Source organism: Thunnus maccoyii, chromosome 12, assembly GCF_910596095.1.
Source record: "Thunnus maccoyii chromosome 12, fThuMac1.1, whole genome shotgun sequence".
NCBI lineage: Eukaryota > Metazoa > Chordata > Actinopteri > Scombriformes > Scombridae > Thunnus > Thunnus maccoyii.
This window is the reverse complement of record NC_056544.1, coordinates 24,357,283-24,381,690: the sequence shown is the minus strand read 5'-3', so window position 1 is coordinate 24,381,690 and position 24,408 is coordinate 24,357,283. Positions and strand designations below refer to the sequence as shown.

Here is a 24,408-nt window from a genome sequence, read left to right as displayed (position 1 = left end):
CAGTTACAACACAACAAAAACAATGACTTTGTTTTTATAATTGCATATGCTGTACTTTTATGAATAAACATTTAAACATTTACATGTCAGTTTTGCAGTTTCATTACAAAAAAAAAAAAAAAACACTGAATGAATATAAAACAATTTACATAGTACTTGTCATCAGCTGACAGTGCGTTAACACAGAAGGTATTTACAGTTCATCTTCTGCATCCAGTCTCTTCATTGCTTTGTTGGCACTGTTAGCGTAGACAGACATAAGTCTGGTCACATCCACCTGTTTAAAATATTTGTCCATGTGTGTGTGTTCAGGTCCTCACAGTAACAGCATTTAGTGAGTAACAAATTTTTTGTTGTAGTTGCAGGTAGCTGTTAATGACACGATCATAAAAATACATTGGCTCTTATCTATCTGATATCTCCCCCATATACATATAATACATACATACACAAATACACACCAACTGTTCATGCACAGGTCCATTGAAGCTGCAAATATCAAGGCTTCGAGTACAGTTTAATCTTAACCCACCGCTGACCTCAGAGCTCAGAAACTGTGTCTTCGTCCATATCGTCCTCTTTTTATGTTTTTGATGTAAACAACCTTAAGTTGACAGTCAGGATTCATTGGAACTCTTGCTTAGAGGATGTGACATTTCAGCGCTTCAGATAAAACAGTAAACATTGTGTAACAGGAACTTTGATTCCTTATACGTACAAGGAGAGTTTTTCATTTAAATTACAAATGTTAGCAAGTGAAAGGCAAAACTCGCCAGTCACTTCATTCTCCAAGAGCGGATCTTCAAAATAAGTAGGATCAAAAACTTCCCAAATGTGTGTTGCATGTCGTTCCCCATCCCTTTCTTCCCCTTATTTCTATCTCTCCAGTCATTCCTCCACTGTCAACTATCTAATAAAGGCATAAAACGCCCCCAATTTTTTTATTTTTATATGTATTTTTTTAAAAACCAAGAGGCATAAAATATTCACATTCTCAACATTTGGATAGTCCTTTCTGCTAATTATCCTGTAGGCAATATATAAAAAACAAATAAGGGATCACAAAGAATAAGGTTTTCAGTTCAGGAATGCAGACTGTCCTGTCTGCGGTCTAGATGATCTGGGCTCTGGGGTGCAGCAGAATAGCGTTGGAGTGTGGCCTGGGCCTGAGGACGCCGTTGCTGTAGTAGAAATGATTGTTGAGCGCCTCTGAGATCTGGTAGGAGCTGCTGTCGACGTCGTCATCCTCATGTCCCTCCGGTACCGACTGGGTGGGACTCCAGTTCTCTTCACGTGGGGAGTCTCCCTGTCTGAGGTGGCCCAGGTCTGGCTCTCTGGGTCCGACGCCGTCGTCCTGCTGGACCTTCAGGGGAACCAGGGATGAAGGAAGACCTGAGTCCTGATTGACAGCAAGAAATTAGATTTACTACTTTAAACTCTAAATATTAGTGCTGGATGTCGATGAAGGTAAATATTTATTGAATGGGGCCAAGACACAGGACCACAACCGGCTGAAAAAACCTGCTCCAAAACTCCAAAATGAGGTGAACCTGGGGTGCGTTCAATATGAAAATATTCCGACTGAACAATTTGTCTCCTCCCAACTTTGCACAATGTTTTTCAACAGCCTATGAAATGTGTTTACTTCTGTTTAACGGAGGTAAAAACACTGTACCATTCCAAACAGCTATCAATCCTTTGTTTTGTTGTGTTTGTGGCGCTTAACTCCGTTTCCATGACACCGACTTACAGTAATGATGCAAAAACATCAGTAAATAAAACCTGACACCTTATGACAAATTACAAATGAAACAGAACGCATTTCCACATAATCCCTCTGACGTTGACACATACCAGCGACATGTTGCTGCTCTTCAGGTACGACTCCACCCTCCTCCTGCGCTCCTCCTTCTCTCCGTCCATCTCTGTTCCTCTCATGCTCTCTCTGCCGTCGTGCCAGACGACAGGCCGTCCCAGTTCGTCCACATCGACCCCACCTGGAGGCCCCCACTTCCCACCCAGAGTGGACTGGCTGCCTTTGTAGATGGGTTGCTCCTGCAGGCGGGGAGGTGACACAAACAATAACCAGTTAACAGTTACCTTCTAATCACACTGTAGTATAAACACATTTTACATTAGATAGATGCTAGTAACAGAAAGCTGGTGACTGGTGCCACTTTTTGGTATTTTTAGTTTACATTTTTTTATTTAAAAACGGGAATATGCATAATTTAAGCCACATGTTTATTACTATTAGTACAGAAAAGCCCCTAAACTAAACTTCAGACTGTCTCCATTTAAAACAGACAAAAAATCCTCCCAACCAAAACTGGACTGATTTCTTTGATTAGCCATTAGATTGAATAGTCATGATAGTAGTGCTGCAACTGATGATTATTTTCATTATTAAATATCTTTATTATTTTTCCAATTACTCAATTGATTATATATTCCCTAAAATGATAGAAAACTGCTAAAAATGACCATCACAATTTTTTCCCTCTTTAGTTTGACAACAAGAGCTATTTAATTTACAACGTGTATTGCTTAATAAATGGCAATTAATCAAACATTTGAAATAGTTATAATAATGAGATTTTAAAGGCCAATATTAGGAGTGAAAAATAAAGATAAAATCCTCTATGAATATATTATTTTATATTTTTGTATCAAGACATATTATTATATAGGTAATTTACTGAAAATCAATTAAGAAATTGTTTATGGATTGAAAAAAACATACAGGAATGTTTTTTTTTGACTACTTGAGCAAATTAAACAAATCAAATCAATGTATTTTATCAGATTGATGCAAAAATCATAAATTTGATACTGCCATTGATTCACAACACTGTCCATAGTGGTCCAATACAAACATAGAGAGGAAAGACACAGCTACCATGATATAATAGACAAACGTATCTAAACAAATAACTTACTGTCATATCACCAAAACCAAGATATTAGAATGAGATTTGATATCAGAAAACAAAGCATCCATAGAGGTTCCTAAACATATGTTGACTAAGACTCACCCCAAACCGAATGTAACTGAAACCTGATCAATTCCAGTCAGGAACCCCTATATCATGACATCCTCCTCTTTCTCTCTCTCTTTCTCTCACTTAATTTCCTGTCAGTGTATACTTTGTACTATCAAATATACGCAAACTTGCCAAAAAAAACAAGTCGTAAACAAGTCTTTCCAGTGAGAAACTCACCAGAGACGTTTGGCTGTTTTTCATCCGGCTGTCTACTCTGAGCAGGGTGTAATCCTCAGACTGGAAAGAACAGAGAGAGCGAAGGAAAGTTGGTGAACATGAATACAAAAGATCAATAAAATGAATCACACAGAATGGGGATATTAATAATATGTGTGTATGAACACTGCCTGTTATTTGTTTAAAGCTGCAGCAGCCTGTAATCATCGGCCTCCACAGCAGACATGGCTGCTGACTTGCAAGCGGCTCCACCCAGGCTGCACCCGGCCAGGACGGGTGTGTCGACCTGGTTTCTCTCAATCCTGCAGGTTATTGTTTTCAGAGGGAGTGTTTGTGTGTGTGTGTGTGTGTGTGTGTGTGTGTGTGTGTGTGTGAGTGTGTGTGTGTGTGTGTGTGTGTGTGTGTGTGTGTACCTGCGCTCTGGGGTCTGTGCTGACAGAGTTCAGTCTCCTGAAGGAGGCTTGTCTGGAGAAACTGTTAATTTCCTCTCTGGGAAAAAAAAAGAGAGCACATTTGAAGGATTTACAGAACAATAGAGCGACTGAAAATGTAATTTCAGAAAATCTGTCACAATCTGTGAACATTTTAAATAGCAGTTTATTATGAAAACAGTCAAACTCTCATCATAGGACCTCCAGTTTTTCACTTTATGGCTTTCTCCAGAAAATGTGGGTCAGCTCACTTTTTTTCACTGAGCTCCATCTCGAGTTTTTTGTTTCTTTTTCGATGATGGCGGTTGACCAGCAGGACGATGATGACCAAGATCATGACTAAAGCTACTGCCGAAGCACCAATAATGATCAGTAACAGGTTGTCAATGGTGGACTTGTCGTTATGTTTAGCAGTCTCTGAAGGAAGAAAGAAAGATGAGGAAGACATAAGTGCTGATGCAACTCTTTCACACACCAACAGAAGTACAGTGACATTTTTCATGCAATTAGTTATTTTAATCCTGATTGAGTTAAATATCATCTGTTTGTGCCCTTCATCCAACACAAGGGGGCAGCAAATCTGCACAATTACTTCAAATCAAAAGGAGAATTCTTCATTTTTTTTTTTTTTTTGTTTGTTTGGTTTTTTTTGGCTGTGTCTTTGTAACTCAACTTGTCTCATGAGCCCAAGTATCCATCTTCTTATTTCCTCCTTCTGAAATACCAACAAAACACACAGCGGCTGTGCAGTTTCTTACTCGAATCCTGTGTGAGTTTAACCACTAACAAAGCTGAGAAGCTGCAAATCTAGATAGATCCCCGAGATTCTGTTAAGAAGTAAAAACCTTTCACTCACCTGTTACGTCCAACATATACTCTGTCCTCCCTACTCCTACGTTGTTCTTGACCACACACTCATAGACCCCGCTGTCATTCGAGCGGAGAGCCCGCCCGAAAATGAGATTTCCTCCAACCACAGACACCCCATCCGGCAGAGCGCCCCCTTTCCTGTGGTCAATCAAAGGTAAAATGTCTCCATTAGTTTGCACAGATGTAACACAGAGGTGAACTTTACAGAAGTTTTTTTATGACTCACTTCTTCTAGCTGTGACTCATTTTTGATGACAGAGAAACAAAGTGAGCAAAGTTCAAACCTGCATTCCAGTTCAAGTGATTTCTACTGAATTGTATGAGCAGGAAACACACACACACACACACACACATATCTAACGACATCTCATCTAAAACAATACATCATCAAATACAACTGGTGAGCAATCCGGAAGTGATTGTGCTTAATGAACCATCAGAACAGGATCAGGTTCACCGCAGAGTGTAACCACCAATTTGCATGCACCTCAACCAAAACCTGCTGGGCTTAAAACTGGCGCCCATTGATCTGAATAGACCAGATAAATCATAGGTTTGGGGGATTTAAGCAAGTCCAGCTAGTGAGCAAGTCCCAGACTGGAACTTGAAGACATTGAAGGCCACATAATGGGGGAACCAGTTTCTGATCAAGTCCACTGAGAGGGGTCATGTTGCCTCGGTTTCACTGTGCTGCTGCAGCAGCGCCATTTAACTGCTGCTTACCCCCCAAACCGGAGCCAGATCAGATTTCTTTTTCTCAAAACCCCACCTAGCTTCTCTAACCAGCCTTTTATAATAGAGTCACAGGTGGAGATTGAATCTGACACAGAGTAGATGGTTGAAAATGATACAGATAAGGTGAATAATCCACCTCAAGCAGCCAAAAAAAAGATTCTAATCTCACTTCAGTTGACTCACAAACTTTGCAGATTGAATGTTTGTAAGTAAAATACCACAAATTCAACACAATGAGAGGGAGAGTTTTCATCTTACAATGAGTGCAGCTACAGAATACTACAATCTGAACCTTAATGTTTGCAATATTCCCCCTTAATTCTCCTTAAACATTTTTTCTACAATCTATGTCATCAGATATTTTGTTCCAGTCTAGTAAAACTTAGAAAGAACTGAGGTTCACACGTGCATTAAAATATTCAAATCCAAAACACTATTTTTAGTTGATTCATTCTCAACCTTGGGGACACATATCTATAATAAATATTCTAGAATGAAGAAGGCCATAGGATACAGTCGAAAGCTGCAGAAATAGCTAAATAAGTGGAATTTGCCTTTTGAAAATTTACCACACACTATTGTTAAGGGTTGCTCTAATATAGCAAAAGGGAAAATTTAGATGTTATGTGCATGATTTTACGCACATTTCTTTGTATTCCAGTATGACATAATTGTTATGGTTGGAAACTATTTTTAAAGGCATAGTTCAACATTTTTGGGAAATACTTATTTACTTTCTTGCAGAGATATAGATGAGAAGACTGATACCACTCCCATATGGTGGTATCAATCTTCTCATCTAACTCTTGGCAACAAAATCAAATAAGCGTGTTTCCAAAACAAGCTTCCCTGGGTTTAAACAATGTTTGTCCCTCACAGCATAAGTTTGTACTGATGGACGCGCCGAGGGGTCTGTGGGGTTGAAAAGGTTTAATCCAGAATAAGCTTAATATCTCAAGATTGTCTCACGGCTAAAATATTTTTTTCACTCAGCACACAACATTCGATCATTGTGTGTTCAGTCATAGCTGTAATGGCTGGTGCTGTGTCTCTAATTAAAGTACAGACCCTGTGTTTTACCAGGAATTAGAGTGATATTTAAAGCATGGCACTATGATTAAGCGCTTATCATGTGTCTCCTGCTCTTCCTTGTGTCGCTCACTCCCTCCCTCGTGTGAAAATATCTCCCTCCTTCTTTTTCCTCAACTTCAAATTGCGCAACACGACACCATATCTTTTATTCCATGATGAATTGCACCAGAAGAAAAAAAAAAAAAAAGACGCCCTCCCTTAGATTCAAGCACACTTCTTTGTTGTTTGTGGGTGTATATGCGTGTGTATGTGTGTTAGCGGTGGCTTATGTGTGTTTTGAGTCACATTCCAGCGCCATGTAAAGAGCAATTTAGCAGCATAGATAGTATTACGGTGAGGTTGAATTAAGGTGTAATTGTCAGAGTCTTGCTGGCAGCCAGACAGAGTTAAACCATAGACAGCAGTGATGACAGTACCATTTCCAGGTGAGGTTCTGAGGTTTGGGGTATCCTCCGCTGTTGCAGACCAGCTCGGCTTTTTCCAAACCAACAAACCAGTCTCCTGTAGCGGCGGAGATGGTCGCATCTGGGGGATCTGACACAAAAACACATATATAAGAGTGCAGCCACACAAAATATTCATCCACATACTGCATGGTGGAACAAACAAAAAAACTATGTTGAAATTTTAAAATTTACATAATGTCTGTAAACACACTAGATGTTCTCGTCATGTGGCTCAGGTCAGGCGGCACCTGGAGGTTCCTTGATGCCCTCCTGACCATATTCTTCATATATGTTATTAATTTATCTATAATTTTGTCATCCTCTTTTTCCATACTGTAATTTTGCTGTCTTGGTCTATTGTGTGCAGACAACATCTATTGCATGTCTGTCTGTCCCTCCTCTGTTGCTCTTCCTAAGGTTTCTTCTTTTTTTCCTCTGTTAAAGGGATTTTTTAGGGAGTTTTTCTTATTAAAATCAAAAGACAGAAGGTGTCGTATTGCTGTACAGATTGTAAAACCTCCTGAGGAAATTTGTGATTTGTGATATTGGGCTATGTAAATAAAAAATGACTTTTTTAGTCTTTATTTATGCAGAGATAAAGTTTCTTATGAATCAACACTGTTTTTAGTGCTACTTTATATTCACTCTGATTAAGTCTGCAGAAGTGGGACGAAGTCACTGTTGTTGTGTCAAAAGTAAGTATCAAGTTTAAGAAGTCAGAAGTCCGATAGTCAGTTTACAGAAAAGGTGAATGCTTCTTAAAAAAAATAATTTATTACTTTAAAATTACATCTAAAAGAAAACAAATCAGGCATTCCTTGATATGTTATTCCGGTGTGACAATTACAGTGTACGTCATTTTTGAGCCAAAAGTTTTTTATGTCGCTGTATTTTGCTGACCTCAACAATTCCAACCATCATTACCACACTGTCAAACACACCTTTCCCTCCGGCAGATTGTTTCAAAATATTCTGTCATGGAAAAAGACCCGACTGGCTGAACACTTTTTTTATTACATAATTCATCTTCAGGGCTTGGGGAGGATATAAAGTCATTCCAAGTAAAAAAAAAAAAAAGTCAAAAGTCCAAATGAGTTGGAGTTAATCAAAGTCAATTTGAAATCTTCACACCTTCACACACACCACACCTCTGTACATCTATAAACTGCATGTTACACTGAACAAAGAGCTGTTGTTGTTGAGTTTAGATGCCTTTACTCCAACTGCACTAATAGCTGAGGAGGGAGCATTACTCATACACTTTCCCAGCATCCAACCTGCCAATATTGGCTAATCTTTAGTCTACTGTCACCCATTTATTTTCACAGACAGGAAGTTAAGTCATACAAATATCTCTTGCAATGTAGCTAAAGAGGGAAATCTCTTTGGTTAAATTAACCATTTGTGGGCTGAGCTAATAAAATGCTTGAAGGCTAATGCGCATGCCAGTTCACTTGTATGACCTTTTTACTGACACACCTAAAATGAAACAGGATTATCATTAATGTTATTAGATACACTTGTTTTTCTTCTCCTGCTATGAGAATCAGAAGCTGTTCCCAAGTTTCTACATGCCACAATGATTCTCAGCAGATTTTGAGTAAGTAGAGGGTTTTCACCAGAAAACACAGTGTGCGTAGTATGAAGTGCTTGATTTTTGACAGCACTGTTGATGTTGATACAGCACACAAAGGAAATACAGGCATTAACATGGCCGGATCTACGCACAGGCGTTCCAGACACAAGGCTAGGGCCACAAGGGGGGCCAGACAGACAGGTAAAGAACATCAACTGCCTACATTAAATAATGTTTAACAAAAAATGTTTAAATATTAACTTTATTTCAATGTTCATATATATATACAATTTTAGCGCCAATGTGCAGGAAAAAGTATTTCCAGTTCAGTGGAGATTATGCTTGTGTGTTAGCAACAGCGACATATAGGCTAACAGCTTTCCAGTACGCTTTCGGGTGCAGCAAAGCGCAAAAAAAAAGAAAGAGGAAGAATGAAGAAAGAAAACCAACGGAGTTTAACACAAGTTTCTCTCAGGCGCTGCAACTTCAAAGCCCACAAGCAAGCCTCAATTACCGGCTGCAGCATAGACCCTCCACACCCGAACACTCAGCAGCAGAGGCAGGTGATTTTAGCTCCAATGTTACATTAGCAGAGCAGCAGCGGGTCGCAACTTTTACAGATACCGAGGACAATTCCTCTACAATGACACAAAAACACCACAACAAGCAATAAGGATGGACAACGGATGAAAACAATGCATCAACAACAACATCACGGGACAAGACTATAGAACCAGAACAGGCCAGAGAACGTGAGCCAAACATCTTTTTCACAAAACCTCTGGACCCAGACAGGGTTGTAGCAAGCTAACATTATTCATCTGACTCTGCAAAGTGGATTTTGACCACATAATGCGTGACTACTTTGCATCAAAGACACCCGGTCAAAATACCGGGGATTTTTCACATCACTGAATCTGCATCACCTTTGCCCTGTTGGCAACTGAGAATGGATTTACAACCTCCCTGGATTTTGATGCCATTTAAAAATCTAAATCTGAATAAGTAAAGACACATATTAAAATCAAATGTAAAATACATATAAATGAAATGTATAATATAGGGCTATACTTTCTACGATAAATAAATTACTAACTAATTGCATATGAATACCAAAATAAAAATAGATAATCTAACTAAATTAATGAGCATAATAATCACGTGGCAATTAAAAGTCATTTTATTTGTTTATCAGGTATCAAAATGTGCATGTAGGTCTGCTTAGTGTAATCTACCCATTTAATCCAGCTCTGGTCGCTAGTCACAGCTGCAAAACATCAAAACAAATTGTGGATGGTACCAAGACAACTCAAGGAAGTACTTTGTGTACGTGCTTTCTCTTTTGTTACATATAATTGATAGCGACATTCCAAAGATGCTATTTGATGCATCTTCAAACGTGCGTGACACATATTTTCTGTTAGTAAAAATAAACTGCAAGTAAAGCACTTGTTTTATGTTTATCTCTCGTTACAAATAAATGTATTATGACAATTAGAAGAGCAAATACTCTATACTTTACGATTAGTATGTTGTATGGAACTGGGACACATGTTATTCTTTCAGTTGCACGGTGAAAAACAGTATTGTAGGTCATTGGTTCCATTTTAACTCAACCAGTACCCATAAAATTATGATTAAAACTCTAATCTGATTTGCTTCAACTTCATAGCTGACGTCTTTTGGCCATATGGTTTCAACTCATCCTAAATAAATCACACAGCATCGTCATCATCAGCTGCACTTACATTGAACCACCAGGCGGTTTGAGATCCGACGTGGCTGCTTCAGGCCGGGATGCCACACCAAACAGTCCAGTCGCTTCCCATTCATGCTGCGCAGGGGGTGGAGGTGGTAGTAGCTGGACACAGACCCGCCCTGGTTGGTGCGGTTCTGGGACTGACCTGGCAGGTCGGTGTCCCAGGAGAGACGGGGAGATGGGCGGCCCACGGCGCGACAGGTGGCAGCCAGGCCGAACGACTGGCCCTCAACCAGATCCACATGTTCCAGAGAGGAGATGGGTAAAACTGAAAGAAGAAGAAGGAAGAACATGATGAGTTTAGGATTTCAGGCCCTTAAAGGCATTAAAAGATTTGAGTTTAAGTCGATGACTTGTACTTTCTCCAAAGGATCAAAATGGCTTTCATTTGTAAGTAGAGACATGTAGGATAAAGATGGCTTAGAAAAGTTAAGTTTTTCCCTACATTTTTTAAATAACTGACCTTATATTTACCTTCTTATATATGTTTGTTATTAAGTTTGTCTGATTTTATTTAATTGTAGTCCTGGAATGTTTTAATCTTGATTTTCTCATGTAAAGCACCTTTTCATTTATTGAAATTTATTGAAAAGTTTCTGGTACAATCCTCCACACCAGACCCTACAACTCAAAAAATTTCTATTATTAGTTTAATCTAGTTTATTATTAGATTTTTACATACTACAGGACGATCACCGACATATGCAAGCATGCCACCTAAAGCAGATTAGTCAAAAATCAACACACTTATTCAATATTTTCATTTCACTTCCTTTAGGTATAACATAAAACAAATTTAATCACTTTTACTTATTTCCTTGGGTAAAGTAATTACAAAAATAACAGTCTATCTGCACTTTCAGCTGTCAAATACAAGTAACATAATAATAATAATTTATATAATTCAGGGTTGTTATTAACACTCTCCAAATCCCACTCAAAGCTAATTTGCCTTGACCTAAAATTACCTTAAGCGGTTGGAATTAGATCCATTAAAACCAGGATTTGACTGTTTTTGTATGTTTGTGTAGTGAATGTCATTGTAATGTACAAGTATGGACAAAGCCTGAAAGTATCAGATAAGAATATGGATCCCAAAAAAAACAAAGATTTCAAAGACCTTAAATACATCATGAATTACAGTGAAGACCACAATCAAGAAAACAAGGCACCACCAGTATCTTACTCAGCCATGACGGATGGTGGAGCAACAATAAAACTGAAGGGATTGTATGACGGAAAACTACACCGTGATTTGCCACTGCAATTTTCAGTTGCTGGATATGGAGGTGACGGTGACGTATTTCTATCTAAAAAACATCATTGTCCATCTTGATTGTGCAAGAATACTGTATCCAAAACTGAGTGCGTAAATACATTTTTGTTTTGTTACTCTTCACTACCAACTGGTTTAACACGATTGTGATTCACACGGAGGTCATGACAACTTTCATGTTGACTGTTGTAAACACTCAGCTTGCTAAATCTTTCTGCAATATTATTGCAGAAGAGAAAACAGGTAGTTAGCATTAAAAACAATATCCATTACAGATTAACAGACAAAGTAAACCTGTAGAAACTCAAACTTCATCAGAACTCGCAGCAAGACATCACAGCGCTGCCGACTGTTTGATTGACAGGTGATACCTGGGAGGAGATGCACGCTGCAAAAAAAGGTCAAATTAAAAAATAATTCCATGTTTCAGGATGAGAGATGAACCTGTAGCTGAATAAACCTCGATGCATAGAAGTTGCATAGAAATAAAAAAAACCAAGAGTATATCAGAGATCCCATTTTGTCATTAGAGACTTCTACACTTTTGTGCACAAAAGAACAGAAAGCAAAACCTCCATCCAGATGCATAAAATCTATTGATGAATCAGTTTAGTGTTATCATCAAAGCAGAAGACAGTTCTATTAAGTATAACTTAAAGGGCGAGTGACAAGATTTACACAAGCTAGGTGTGTTAAATTTAAAAACATGTAAATAGACAGTGTATACTGTATGTAGTTCATGCATAAACCCACGCTGAACATCTTATGGTTGAAGGTTTATGTTTTAAACAATAGAAGGAATTCAATGCTGGAGGTTGTCAGTTACTACTGTGGGTTTGTCTCATCTGTGGCATGTCGGGACAAGCAGATGTCACCACAGATGACTGGCAATGAAAATGAGAAAGTAAGAACAGATAACAATCACTGCATGTTTTACTTCGAGGACAATCCATTCAAAGACTGAATTCCCACAGTTGTGTGATCTTTTAAGTGATGAAGAAGGAGATCTAAAAACTGATGACCCAATCACAATGACATCAATGTAACAAGAGTGTATTTCAAGACATTTTATCAGGTTTTTATCTTCTTTTACTGTAAGTCATAAGTTGCAGATATCTCCAGTGAAAACCTAAATGTTTTGTGACTCTGATTTATACTGATATTGAGCTTAATTTGCATACAGAAAACTGAGGGCAAGGTACTATTATTCATCATCAGCGGTACAGTAAAGCTGCAACCAACAATTATTTTCAATTCAATTGTTGCAATGACAATTCTTTTCTTTAATAAATCATTGCTTGTGTGTCAGAAAATAGTGGAAAATGCTGATAATCTTTTGACTGAAGAGCAAGTTCACATCTTCAAGTGACTTGTTTTGTCTGATCAATACTCAAAAACCTCAAGAAGTTGAGTTTACTATCATCGAAAACTATAAAAACAATAAGTCACATGTGAGAAGCTGGTTTTCTCCTTTTAAAAAATAGCTTAAAAGATTAATCAATTATCAAAATTGCAGCCAATTAATTTTCTGTGAATTGATTAATTACCTAACAATTTCAGCTGTAGAGTGCTACCATGTATAGTCGGGGTCAATAGTGACCCAAACGTTTGCCTCAGGGCCCCATAAGAGGTTGATCCGGTCATGCCAATAGCCAGAAGTTGCATGTCTGAGCCATATTCTTTATATACTGTATGTTTGCACTTCTTTTACCTCATATTGTCATTCTGTTTCCACATATTGTTATTTTACTATTTTTATTTGTCTTTACTCTTCATATTCAAGATGGAAGAGGGATCTCTCCTTTCTTGCTTCTCCATTTTTTGCCTGTTAAAGGGTTTTTTGGGGGGGTTCCTGATCCGAATTGAGGGCCCTTCAAGGAAAATTTGTGATTTTGGGTTATACAGTATAAGTGAAGCTGATTTTACTTAACTGGAAAATATCATGAACTGAATCACACCCTGTGTTGAAACCTGTTTATCTTTTATCATACTGTCTCCACCTTGTTTGGGCAGCTTGTCAATTTTTTCACATCTACCACATCTTTTGGTATCTGTAATAATTTTCACTTATATTCTCACTTTTTGATAGGATTTCAGATTTCATTATTTTGTATTTTTCAGCTGGAATTAAGCAGTAACAGGTAATAATAGGAAATAAACTAATACAAACTGTATTTTTCTGTACTTAAGTACAATTTTGAGGTACTTGTGTTTTACTGAAGTATTTCCATTTTACGCTGCTTCTACTCCACTACATTTCAGAGGGAGATATTGTACTCTTTCCTCCATCACATTTTCCTGACAACCATAGTTCAAATCAATATTTTATATATAAATTATCATAAAATATGCAGTGTTTTTAGACGATTCAGCAGTAGTTAAGATTAGTTGTTAAAGTTGTTAAATTTTGACATCAAACATCAAAATGCTGCTTACATGTTTGTGAACATGTCAATGAATCTGTATTAATTAATATTCCGATAATATATTTGATAAATATAACACTCAAATGAGGCCATTTCACATAATGAGTACTTTTACTTTTGATACTTTAAGTACATTTTGCTGCCAATAAATATGTACTTTTACTTAAGTAAGATTTTGAAAGCGATACTTTTACTGGTAATGGAGTATTTTTTCATTGTGGTATTTCTACTTTTACTTGAGTAAAAGATCTCAGTACTTCTTCCACCACAAGTATTTTTGGCCACGTTGGCAAAACGGCTGAAATTTCCCTGGTTGGCAGAGCTTCTTCCTCTATGAAGATGATTATGGTTTAAACATCATTACAGCAGCTCTGACAGGATTAGGTAGGTGTGGGAGAGAGGAGAGAAAAAGTGAATGACTCTTACTCCACACGGTGAGCGTGATGTGCCTCTCAAAGTTTCCATTGGGGAAGGTGGAGATGTGGCAGGTGTAGCTACCCTCGTCCGACTCCTCTGTGCTGGGGATGAGCAGAGCCGAGTTCTCGGTGGGGCTGCTGCTCTCAAACCTCACTCGACCGGAGTAACGCCCAAACTCTGACATACAAGAAAAAGACCAGATATTCTTTCCTTTAGAAAGCTTAAAGGTGCAGTGTCTAGAATTTAGTGGCATCTAATGGAGCGGACTTGGCAGAAATGGAATATAATATTCATAAGTATGTTCCGATTAGTGTATAACCACCTGAAAATAAGATATGTATATATATATGTATATATATATGTGTGTGTGTGTGTGTGTATAAGATGTAATATATATGTATACTCATGGATGTATTAAGAGAACTGGATACAGTGTCGGAAGCGGGGCCCCATTCATTCCTATGAAAGTTGCTCAGTGGCACATCAAGCCAAAAAAGCCAATTCATGCTGTAAAGAAATTACCCGGATGAAAACATACTGTGCATGCCTGAGCGTGCTCTATGGGCCCCAGAGCCCATAGAGCACGCACACTAGAGACTTCCGCCGGCCAAGACAGCTAACTTCCTGTTTAGCCCTCTGTGCCGCTCTTCTAGACTTTCCAAATGTTATTGGACCAAATTCATCAAATTCTGATAGTGAAATGAGTCATTTTGCGGGGAATGTGACACTCAAAAAATTTATCCACCAATGATTGTGTGCGGGAAAATACTTTTTGGGCCTCTGTCAGAAGTTGTAATTACACGGTTTGGCCACTATATATATAAATTGTCTTCAAAGCCCAGCGCATTTCCTGGGGGCTTGGTCCTCTTTCCACGGATCCCGCCATGTTGCACCGCCATGTTCTACAGAAGCCAAGAACAGACAAACCAAACACTGGCTCTAGAGAGGGCCTTTTGCCTTTTTCGCGAGTTTTGTGGCTACTATAGGTTCTCCTCTATACTTGAAAGGGACGCGGGGGAGGGGTATTCAGTTAGTTGCAATCTGCAACCTCACCCCTAGATGCCATTAAATCTTACACACTGGTGTAGAGAAAGAATTATACTTTAACACCTGTTCCTAATGAGAAATGTTTAATCAGAGAGCATCCAATCAAGGAAGGAGTAGTTTTTCCTGAAGAAAGATATTAGTCGAGTAACAGTTAATGTTTCAGTAGTAAAACATGGGGTGTAAGGTTGAATTCCTAAAAGAACGACAGATCCTGCAAGTGTACTTGCAACCCAAGGGTGCATCGTGTCTAAAAAATGCAGTAACTGTAGTAACCGCTGGAAAATAAATACTTGTGTGTGTTCATGAAATAGTTCTGTAATGTCAAACACATATCTCAAAGATGCTTCATCCTGCTCCTATTGCTATTTTTATGGAAAACAGTTGAGAACATTCTTCAACTATCACCCTGGCATTCACTGTTAACTCCTCACTGCAGCCTACCTGTGTGGCCGTCCGTGAAGTGGGCGGTGATAATCTGCTCCTTGATGCCATCAGTCAGCTCCTTGTACCAGGTGACCTGCACCACCTTCTCCCCCTCCTCCACCTGGTAGTGACAGGGAAGCCTGGTCTGACTCTCTGCCATGGAGCGCAGGGAGGTTTCAGGCTCAGGGGGCTCGACAAAGTCACCATGCACACATACTGCTGAGGAGGGGAGAAAAAATGAGAGAACTTCATTGAGTACAATTGAGGGATTAAAAGTTGTTATTGGTATGTGAAGAGTGCTGTGTAGTGCTAAAACTATTTAAAACCAAAGTTAAAGAGCCAAACTTAAAACTTTGGGCTCTGGTAATTGTCATTATTTCTGACATTTTATGCTCAACAATAGTGAAAAACATATTAGTTATTAGTATGTGAGGCTTTCAAACAGCAGTGATGGGAATCTTTTATTAATGTCTTCACCTTTAGCAATGCACACCACTTTTATCTTTATTTATATCTTTATTATTCATTCGTTTTAGGGCTTTAAAAGATCAAAGTCAATTATAATCAATTGGCTGAGCGACAAAATTAATCAGTTCATCATTTAAAAGTCATTTAGTAACAATATAGACTGTTTTCATGGCAGATATTTTGACTTGTCAAAGCAGGGAACACACAGATGGTATTAATAACATTAAAGGGGACCTATTATGCTTTTCCATACTTTCAGTCATATATATATAATGTTACAATGTCGGATGTTCATATTAAACGTGGCCAAAGTTTCAAATAATGAGGTAATGTAAAGTAATCCCGGTGAGCAAAAAGCTCAGGCTTCAGACCGCTCTGAACACTCAGTTTCCAACAGTTTTTTCTACTTTCAGCCTGAGCTGACGTCGGATTGTGACAGATTTCTTTATATGGTCATCTGCTCCACACACACAGCGCGCCAGTCCACTGCTCCGCTCCACTAACATTATGGCATTTTTCGTTCTGGGGGTGGTCACACCAAGCAATGACTCGAGTCGGGCTGGCACGCAGTGAGTGTTTTTCCATCACACAGCACGGCAAAGTAAAATAAGTTGTTTACCTGTTGGAGGTGTACTGGTTGTCTGCAGCTCTTCAGCAAACATAATCACTGTGGCTGCTTCTTGCTTCTGCTTGTACTATTCATCCCTGAATTATTTCTAACTGAACAAGGAGCACCAAATATCTCCATATGTTTTTGTGTGGAACTGTTTTTACTGTAGAATAGCAGCCACCAACAAAGCTCTGCTAATTCAGTGAGGAACATGTTTAATTTCCTATCAGTTCTTCACAATAAAAGTCATATTATTTAGTCGTTTAACAGTTTTTAATATGAAGCAGTAAAGCAGGAAATGTTGAGTTTTCATCGGCAGTAACTTAACAGGACTCTGATACGGCTGCCACTCGGCAGGCTTCCAGAAAGCTGGCCAATCAGAACAGAGTGGGCTCATCAGGAGGGGGTCCTTAAAGGGACAGGAGCTAAGACTGCCTGTTAAGAGACAGAGGCTGGACTGAGGGGCTGCATGAAGAACCAGTGTAAGATAAATAAGGAGGGTTTTTTTTTTTTTAAGTGTGATTCATGCAAAGCTACTCTAGTGAAGACCCAGAATAAAAACAGAGAGCTGGAAATGAGCAAAAAAGGTCCCCTTTAATCAAAGCTGCATTCAATTTAGGTGAGCCAGTTCAAGTGCTCTGGTGTTGTACATGTCACGTTTATGGTATTTCTTATGCATTTGTCTACTTCTAGTTGTTTCTTACTTTAATAATTATATATATATATATATATATATATATATGTATTTATTTAAACCCTTCTGTGTAGCGCTCTTTCTCATTGCTTTTGTACCTGGTCAGCTACTTGAGAATTTGTACCAGGGCTCTTTCTGAGTCACTGCGCTCTGATGCAAACAATTTATGAACGAGGCAAGACAATTCATGGAATGCAGAAATCATAAGTGTTTTTATTTACACCTGTGCTTTTCCTGCTTTGAAAGGTCAAAATATCTTCCGTGAAAATGGTCTATTATTAGCAACAAGACTAGAGTCAGCAGCCATTTAGCAGCTTTGTGAGGCTGTCGCATGCTAACAGCGAGAATGCTAACATGCTGATATTCAGAAGATATAATGTTTACCATATTCACCTTATTGGTTTAGCGCGTTAGCATGCCAATCAGCACAGACAGCTGAGGTTGATGGGAATGTCATTAGTTTTGCAGGTATTAACATATTGGAAAAAGTTAAATTTTGAGGACATGATGGGACTACATGAGAAAGTCAGGAGATCAAAGTTATTAATCTAACAAATTTAATAATCTAATCTAACAAATTTGTGATTTGTGATACTGGACTACACAAAAAAATTGACATTTTTGGACAAAACAAGCTAATTGAAGACATCACTTTAGGCTCTGGGAACTTGTGCAGAGCATTTGCCACTATTTTCTGACATTTCATAGACTAAAAGGTTAATCAAATCATCAACAAAATAACCAACAGAATCATCAATATTGATAATCATCATTAGTTGCAACCTTATCTTTTGTTCCAACACTGATATGATGAAGAAGCTTCCTTCAAGACAACAATGAGAGACAAACAATATGCAAATCCTAAAACTTTCTTTGCACATTTTATTTATTAATTTGCTTGAACAGTCTATCCATCTATACACGTTATGCTGTTCAGGGTTGCAGGTTGAGCTGGAGATTATCCCATGTGGGGTTCACCTGACAAGTCACCAGTCTATCACAAGACTTTACACATACAGACAGATAAACACATTCAAACTCACATTCACCCCTAGACGGCCGGCATTTCACCAAACCCGCTTATCTTTGCAGACACAGAGAAAACACACAAACGCCACAAAGAAGGGTGACGGGTGTGAACCCAGGATCTTCATGCTGTGAGGCGACAGTGCTAACAACCTGAACAATAGTGCTTTTATGGTGTTAATTCTTTTACAAAAGCAGTAAACAGACATGCTGTTAAAGAGTTTTAGTGTTACATGATGATTTAAGTGTTGCTTTAGAGGCTTTTTCACATGGACTTGAAGTTTTTTGTAATATCCTTTATAATAATTGATCCGATTGTTCTTGTCTTCTTCAGTAGACTTCTCAAAAATACATTTTTTATAGGATTTGTTTAACGTTAATTAATATTTTTCCAGTTTGAATATGAGACTTGGACTGATTATTGTCTGATCAGCTTCCCCATCCCCCTTTTTAACTTCTCTTATAAAAAAAACCCCCAAAAAACCAAACAAATATATTTTCGTATTAATATCGTATTTTATATTAAAAAAAACTGAAGAAACTTTCTGTTCTTTCGCATTTTCATATGTACTCTATGGATCTTACATATGCCGTTTGTCTCATTTTAAAGACATTTTTATTAATTATTGATATGTAATTCTCTCAGAGATTTGGTTCCCCTTTTGATTAATTGTTTTAGTCTGTGGATTTATTATAAAGACGTTATTGTTTTATATTCTGAATTTGATGCCTGATGAAGGTCCATGACTGAAATGTTGCATTTCTAATAAAAATCAATGCTGACAGTGTGGAGGAATCCAACTTTTTCTTTTACACAGACAGGAATAAAATTCTGTGCAGCACTGAACATTTGTCTATTTTTGGCAGGAAAACATAAAATTCTGAAAAATGTTGAACAGAATATTTGAATAGTACAACCCTAAATGGCTTTTTCTTGCATCTGTAGTACAAAAAGGCAGCTACTGGCTTTGATGATTCATGTCAGCGAGGTAAAGACTAATGACTAAGACTGACTGTACTTTTAATCACACCTGGTGAAAGGTCCAACATCTAAGCGTGGGACACAAACAGAAACGTGAGAGAACTCAAACAGGAAAAAAACAAACTTTGCCCTTCGATTTCTAGGGAGAACATGCTTTTTTTCCCTCTGTGGTTACTGATTCATGAATTCATTTAATGATTACACTACAACCAAATATGGGACTCCCACAGATTAAGTCTCTCGGTTGGTGCAAGGACACAATGACAAAAGAGTGACAGAAGAGGGGAAACAGGTCTTTTCACACCCACAGAAAGTTTAAATTTGGTCAACAAAGAACTGCAGTGTAGGTGACCTAATTGTAGAGTGGGAAGAAAAACAATGTTGTACAAGAGAAGCACAAGTTATTTTAACACGGCTGGTTAAACACTGGTTAAACTTCATATCACGGAAAGATAGAAAGGGATAGACAAACAGAGGTCGACACAGAGAATGACAAACATTAGAGGGAGTCAGAGAGAAATGAAGACAGATGTGAGAGTGTGAGCTAAGAGAGATAAACACTGAACTGAAAGAAAGAGTTAAACACACACTTCAGACAAACACAGGTTCACTGAGAGCGTCACAAGGCTGCTATACAAGCTTTTCCTGTTCACTCAGGATGACAGTAACTTTATCACACATGTGGTTGCAGGTATAAAATAAAAAGAGAGAGACTTATATGTGTATTTGCCCTTTTAAGTGGAGCAACATAGTGTCAAAGTGTGAAGTTTAATCTCCACTGAAGAGAGAAAGAAAAGCCACATCAGAATAGGTCACAAAAACAGGAAGACGCAGGTTGAGCAATAAGTTGCTAAAAGTAAGAATGTGACAGAGCCACATTCTGTTGAGCTCCTTGTGTGTCTCCACACCTGCAGAGACAAACAGATAACCTAATGGCCAAAAGTATGCAGACACCTGAACATCAGACCCTCAGCCTTTCAGGTTCAGGTTTCAGGCTTTCCAGCAGATTTTGAAACCCAGCTGCAGCAATTTGCTCCCCTTAAGACAGAAAGGTTTTAGGGAGGTCGACCATTGATGTTGGGTGAAAAAGCCTGGCTCGCAGTCTGCGTTAGTTCATTCTAGAGGTGTTGGATGGGGTTGAGGTCAGGGATCTGTGCAGGCCAGTCAAGTTCCTCCACACCAAACTTGGAAAACCATTTCTTTATGTACTTGGCTTTGTGCTCAGAGTCATTGTCATATTGAAACAGTGAAGGGCTTCCTCCAAGCTGTTGCCAAAAGATGTAAGCATGTTATTTCCTGAAATATCACTGTATGCTGTAGCATTAAGATTACCCTTATTTGAAAGTCAGCGGTTTAGCCCCAAACCATGAAAAACAGCCCCAGATCAGAAGTACAGTACACATTGTATTGTATGCTCTACAGTTTTTATGTATTTGAACTATTTTCTACTGAATAATTGTTGTTTGTTGATGCGTTGTCTCTGTCAATTGTCCTCCTCATTATGCTGTATTGTCAATTATCCCATATTAAATAGTTTTTAATGCTATGTGGTGAAACCAAAGGTAATTTTCCACAACATGAACAAATTCAAGCTCCTAACTAACTAGATAACTAACTAACTACGGTAACATTGGTGTCCAGATACTTTTGGCCAAAGAGCATATACTGTTTTAATGAAACATCATGTTTACTGTTTGGTCATTTATCAAATACACCACTACACTATAAATGAGAGAGAAATACAAACTGAATCACAGAGAACAGAGGTGCCAAAGTGCTTTTGGCCATTTGTAGTGTAACTACAATAAACCAGACAGCACATTCAGACAGTACATATCAGCACAAACATACTCTGAAGGCACCTGACTGATGACAAACAAGGTTTATACATGCAAATGTGTTTGTAATAGATCCGTAGTTACACTAAAGGGCCCAGTTTTGGAGGATAGTAGGCCTACGCAGACAACGCACACAAACTGTAGGTTCCTAAGAGAATATTATAGAAATATACAAATATAATACAATTTTCTGCTTAAAAAGTACATTATAGTGACTATAGTCTCACTCCAGCTGCTTTTAGGACTTTTATTAGGTTTTTATAGCATCAGATTTGGAAATGTAAGAAACCATGAAGGACTGTAAGGTTGCTATTTATCCTTCCATCCCATGCGTCGTTTTCCTGTAAAGCACTCTGCAACTTCTGCTTTGGAAGTTGCCGTATAGCCCATAAATCAAATAAAATACACAATAATAAGCACAGTAAGTTTACTGTTAGCTCAATATTTAATGTAACGCATACTGCAACTCCATTTTTAGGGATATTACAGTTACTTTTAGTTGAAGTGACAACAGTATTTACTCTGAATATGTCCAGAAAAGTAAGCTTTCTGGACTTGGACTAGCACCATTTTCTACATGTGTCCCAAAATGACAGTACACTCAATACAGTGAATTATGATGTATTTGAATGTAACACAAAACTCACCAACAAGAAACAGCAGAGCCAGACACTTCGCTACTTTACCGCCCAGCTCCATCTTCAGTCCAGAAACCCAAAGTTGGTCAGAATGAACTTCCTTTTTGGTTGTCAAAATGTCATATTAAGCTTTCAATAGTATAATCGCAGTAATAGTTGATAAGTTCAGACAAGAAGCTCAGTGCTGGAAGCAGTTTTCTGTCAACAGGCAGGCAGGCAGGTGCAACAGGTGTTTCCTCTTCAGATCACACAAGATGTTCAAAAAAGAAAAATCCTTCACTGTTGTCCACTGACAGAAGCTGAATAATGTTTAGTGCAAGTTGTAAACTGCATGAACTTCATTTCGAGTGCAAGTCGCCTGCAGCACCTGTAGAACAAATCAGCTGAGACGTGTAAACAGAGAAACGGGGACAGTGTAAATTATAGCTGAGCTATTACAGAGAAGAAAAATAAAGTTTGTATTGACCAAACAGAGACGTGTCTGGTTGTCACGCACAGCGGGACGCACCTACAGCACAGATTTCACCCTCTGCACCTGCTGGTTGTCATAACCCCGCCCACTTCACCGGATGTCCACGCCCATTCGAGGGTGCGTTCAAGTAATGTTGAAAAGCTCGGGACAGGTGGGCGCTCCTGTTTTGCACCTTTAGCAGGAATGAGTTCCCGTGAAGAGACATCCTGCAATTTAACAAGCTAATTTAATGAGATTTATCTAAACAAATGTAAACAATGATTAATCGAGTTAATCAAGTTACAATTACTCGATCACCTGATCATCTCTACTCATTTTATCCTTGTATCATTGTAATCAGTCAAGTCTGCTGTTATATATAAATTTACACATGACAGGGAGATTGAAGAGAAAAGAAGATGTGATAAAAACATGACAGAAAATGAAAAATTTAATTAAAAATCATAAAAATCCCATGGCACATAGAGACAATAAACACCTACAGAGACTTCATCAGAACATTTAGATTAACAGAGTTAAAGGTCAGTGAGTAAAAGTGAGATTTAGGATGACTGAAGTCAGCTATAAACATGTATCCCATATAAAGGTGCTTTAGTGACACAAATCTTCATTTTCCCACTATTATATGAATGTTTTCTATTGTATTAGTTCTATATCTCAAGTAAAACTTGCCCTTATCTTTCTTATTTAGCATCAGTCCTGCCTTCAACTCATGCAGATATCATCATTACAAAATGAGAGCACATAAACACACATAAAGGTTGAAATTACCAGGAGGTGATGCCGAATTTTTGACTCTAACTTCTTAGATTCAATAAAAACTGAAAAAATGGGGGCATTCTAAAACTTTTGACTAGTAGTATAGTTGTAAAAGTCATAATTTTTTAGGATATGTACTGTTATAGTGTAGTAATTAATAGATTTTGTTTGTTCAGTGTAATCTTTTAGTTTGCATGGATTTTCTTAATAATGATAAATGATCACTTCCATTCACAGGTTTGTCAAAGTAGCATAAAACAACCTCTTATTGATACAAATATAATTACATTAATCACGATATGTTGTGTGTTGAAGTGCTTTTGCCTCTTTTTTTTTTAAACACAACATGACACTAACAATCATGCTTAAAGCTATGTGTATGAATTTTCCAGGAGGACTTGAACACAGCATTATTTCCCGTGGAATTCCGAGAGATTCAGTTTTTCCAAAATGGGAAAACAGGAAGATGCTCCTGTTGTTTCAGCTGTTTATCGGTTGACTTATTCTGAGCTGATGGCCTGCAGACACAAAACAACAGACAGCTACATTCACACGGAGGCACCGTAGCTGTTTGAGATGGTGACTGATACATTTCACTCACTCGCTTTATACAGGTGCGGCATTTTTTAGAAATACCTCAAATGAACGTGTATTGAAGTTTATCTTTATCAAAACAGCAGCAGAAGCAAAACACAAAAGCCTGAAAAGGTTCATTCGAATACATTTATTGTTTTGGTGCAAGAAAAAAGTCACTTCTGGCAATTAATAATTATTTTATCATGATAATATGAACAATAAACCAAAAACATGCATGCACATGATAATAAATACTCCACCATCATCCGAATTCCCTCAAAGGTTTCCAAACTTCTTATATTTCACAAGTTAAGGTGGGTATGATGCAATAGACGTTTGTGTCATTGTGAAGAGCCTGGGGGGCAAACAGCACACAGCCAGACTGCACGAGCTGTTATGACTCTGTTTTGAGTACATTTCTAGTTCTGTTTCTATGTAAATACGTGGGTGAGACTCCGGGTGAGACTCCGGTTTAGACTCTGGGTGAGGCTCTGGGTGAGGACCGGCCGTCACACAGGTAGAATGAAAACAGGCTTTCACAGTGACAGTGTGTGATTGCCCTCTGGTGCTGCAACTGTTATATTTCTATTATAAACGAGCATTAATGAGACATGAAAACTTCAAAC

At 38.2% G+C, this 24,408-nt stretch overlaps 1 protein-coding gene across 5 annotated transcripts; it reads right to left on the bottom strand.

Moving 5' to 3' along the window:
• Nucleotides 1-95: 95 nt before the first annotated feature.
• Nucleotides 96-22,552, bottom strand: nectin4b (nectin cell adhesion molecule 4b). 5 transcript variants are annotated; one of them, XM_042427971.1, is made up of 13 exons: nt 22,484-22,552; nt 21,985-22,342; nt 15,738-15,938; nt 14,259-14,426; nt 10,120-10,398; nt 6,766-6,883; nt 4,509-4,660; nt 4,326-4,367; nt 3,904-4,069; nt 3,635-3,710; nt 3,222-3,281; nt 1,855-2,055; nt 96-1,399 (listed from the first exon to the last, which is right to left on the bottom strand). In XM_042427971.1, the coding sequence occupies exons 2-13, from the start codon at nt 22,034-22,036 to the stop codon at nt 1,112-1,114; spliced, it is 1,803 nt and encodes a 600-aa protein (XP_042283905.1). In that variant the 5' UTR covers nt 22,037-22,342; nt 22,484-22,552; the 3' UTR covers nt 96-1,111. The 5 variants fall into 5 exon arrangements, with proteins under 5 accessions (XP_042283905.1, XP_042283904.1, XP_042283907.1 ...); XM_042427970.1 differs by lacking the exon at nt 22,484-22,552 and having other exon boundaries at nt 21,985-22,477; XM_042427973.1 differs by lacking the exon at nt 22,484-22,552 and having other exon boundaries at nt 96-1,363; nt 21,985-22,477.
• Between the last annotated feature and the right edge of the window lie 1,856 nt (nt 22,553-24,408).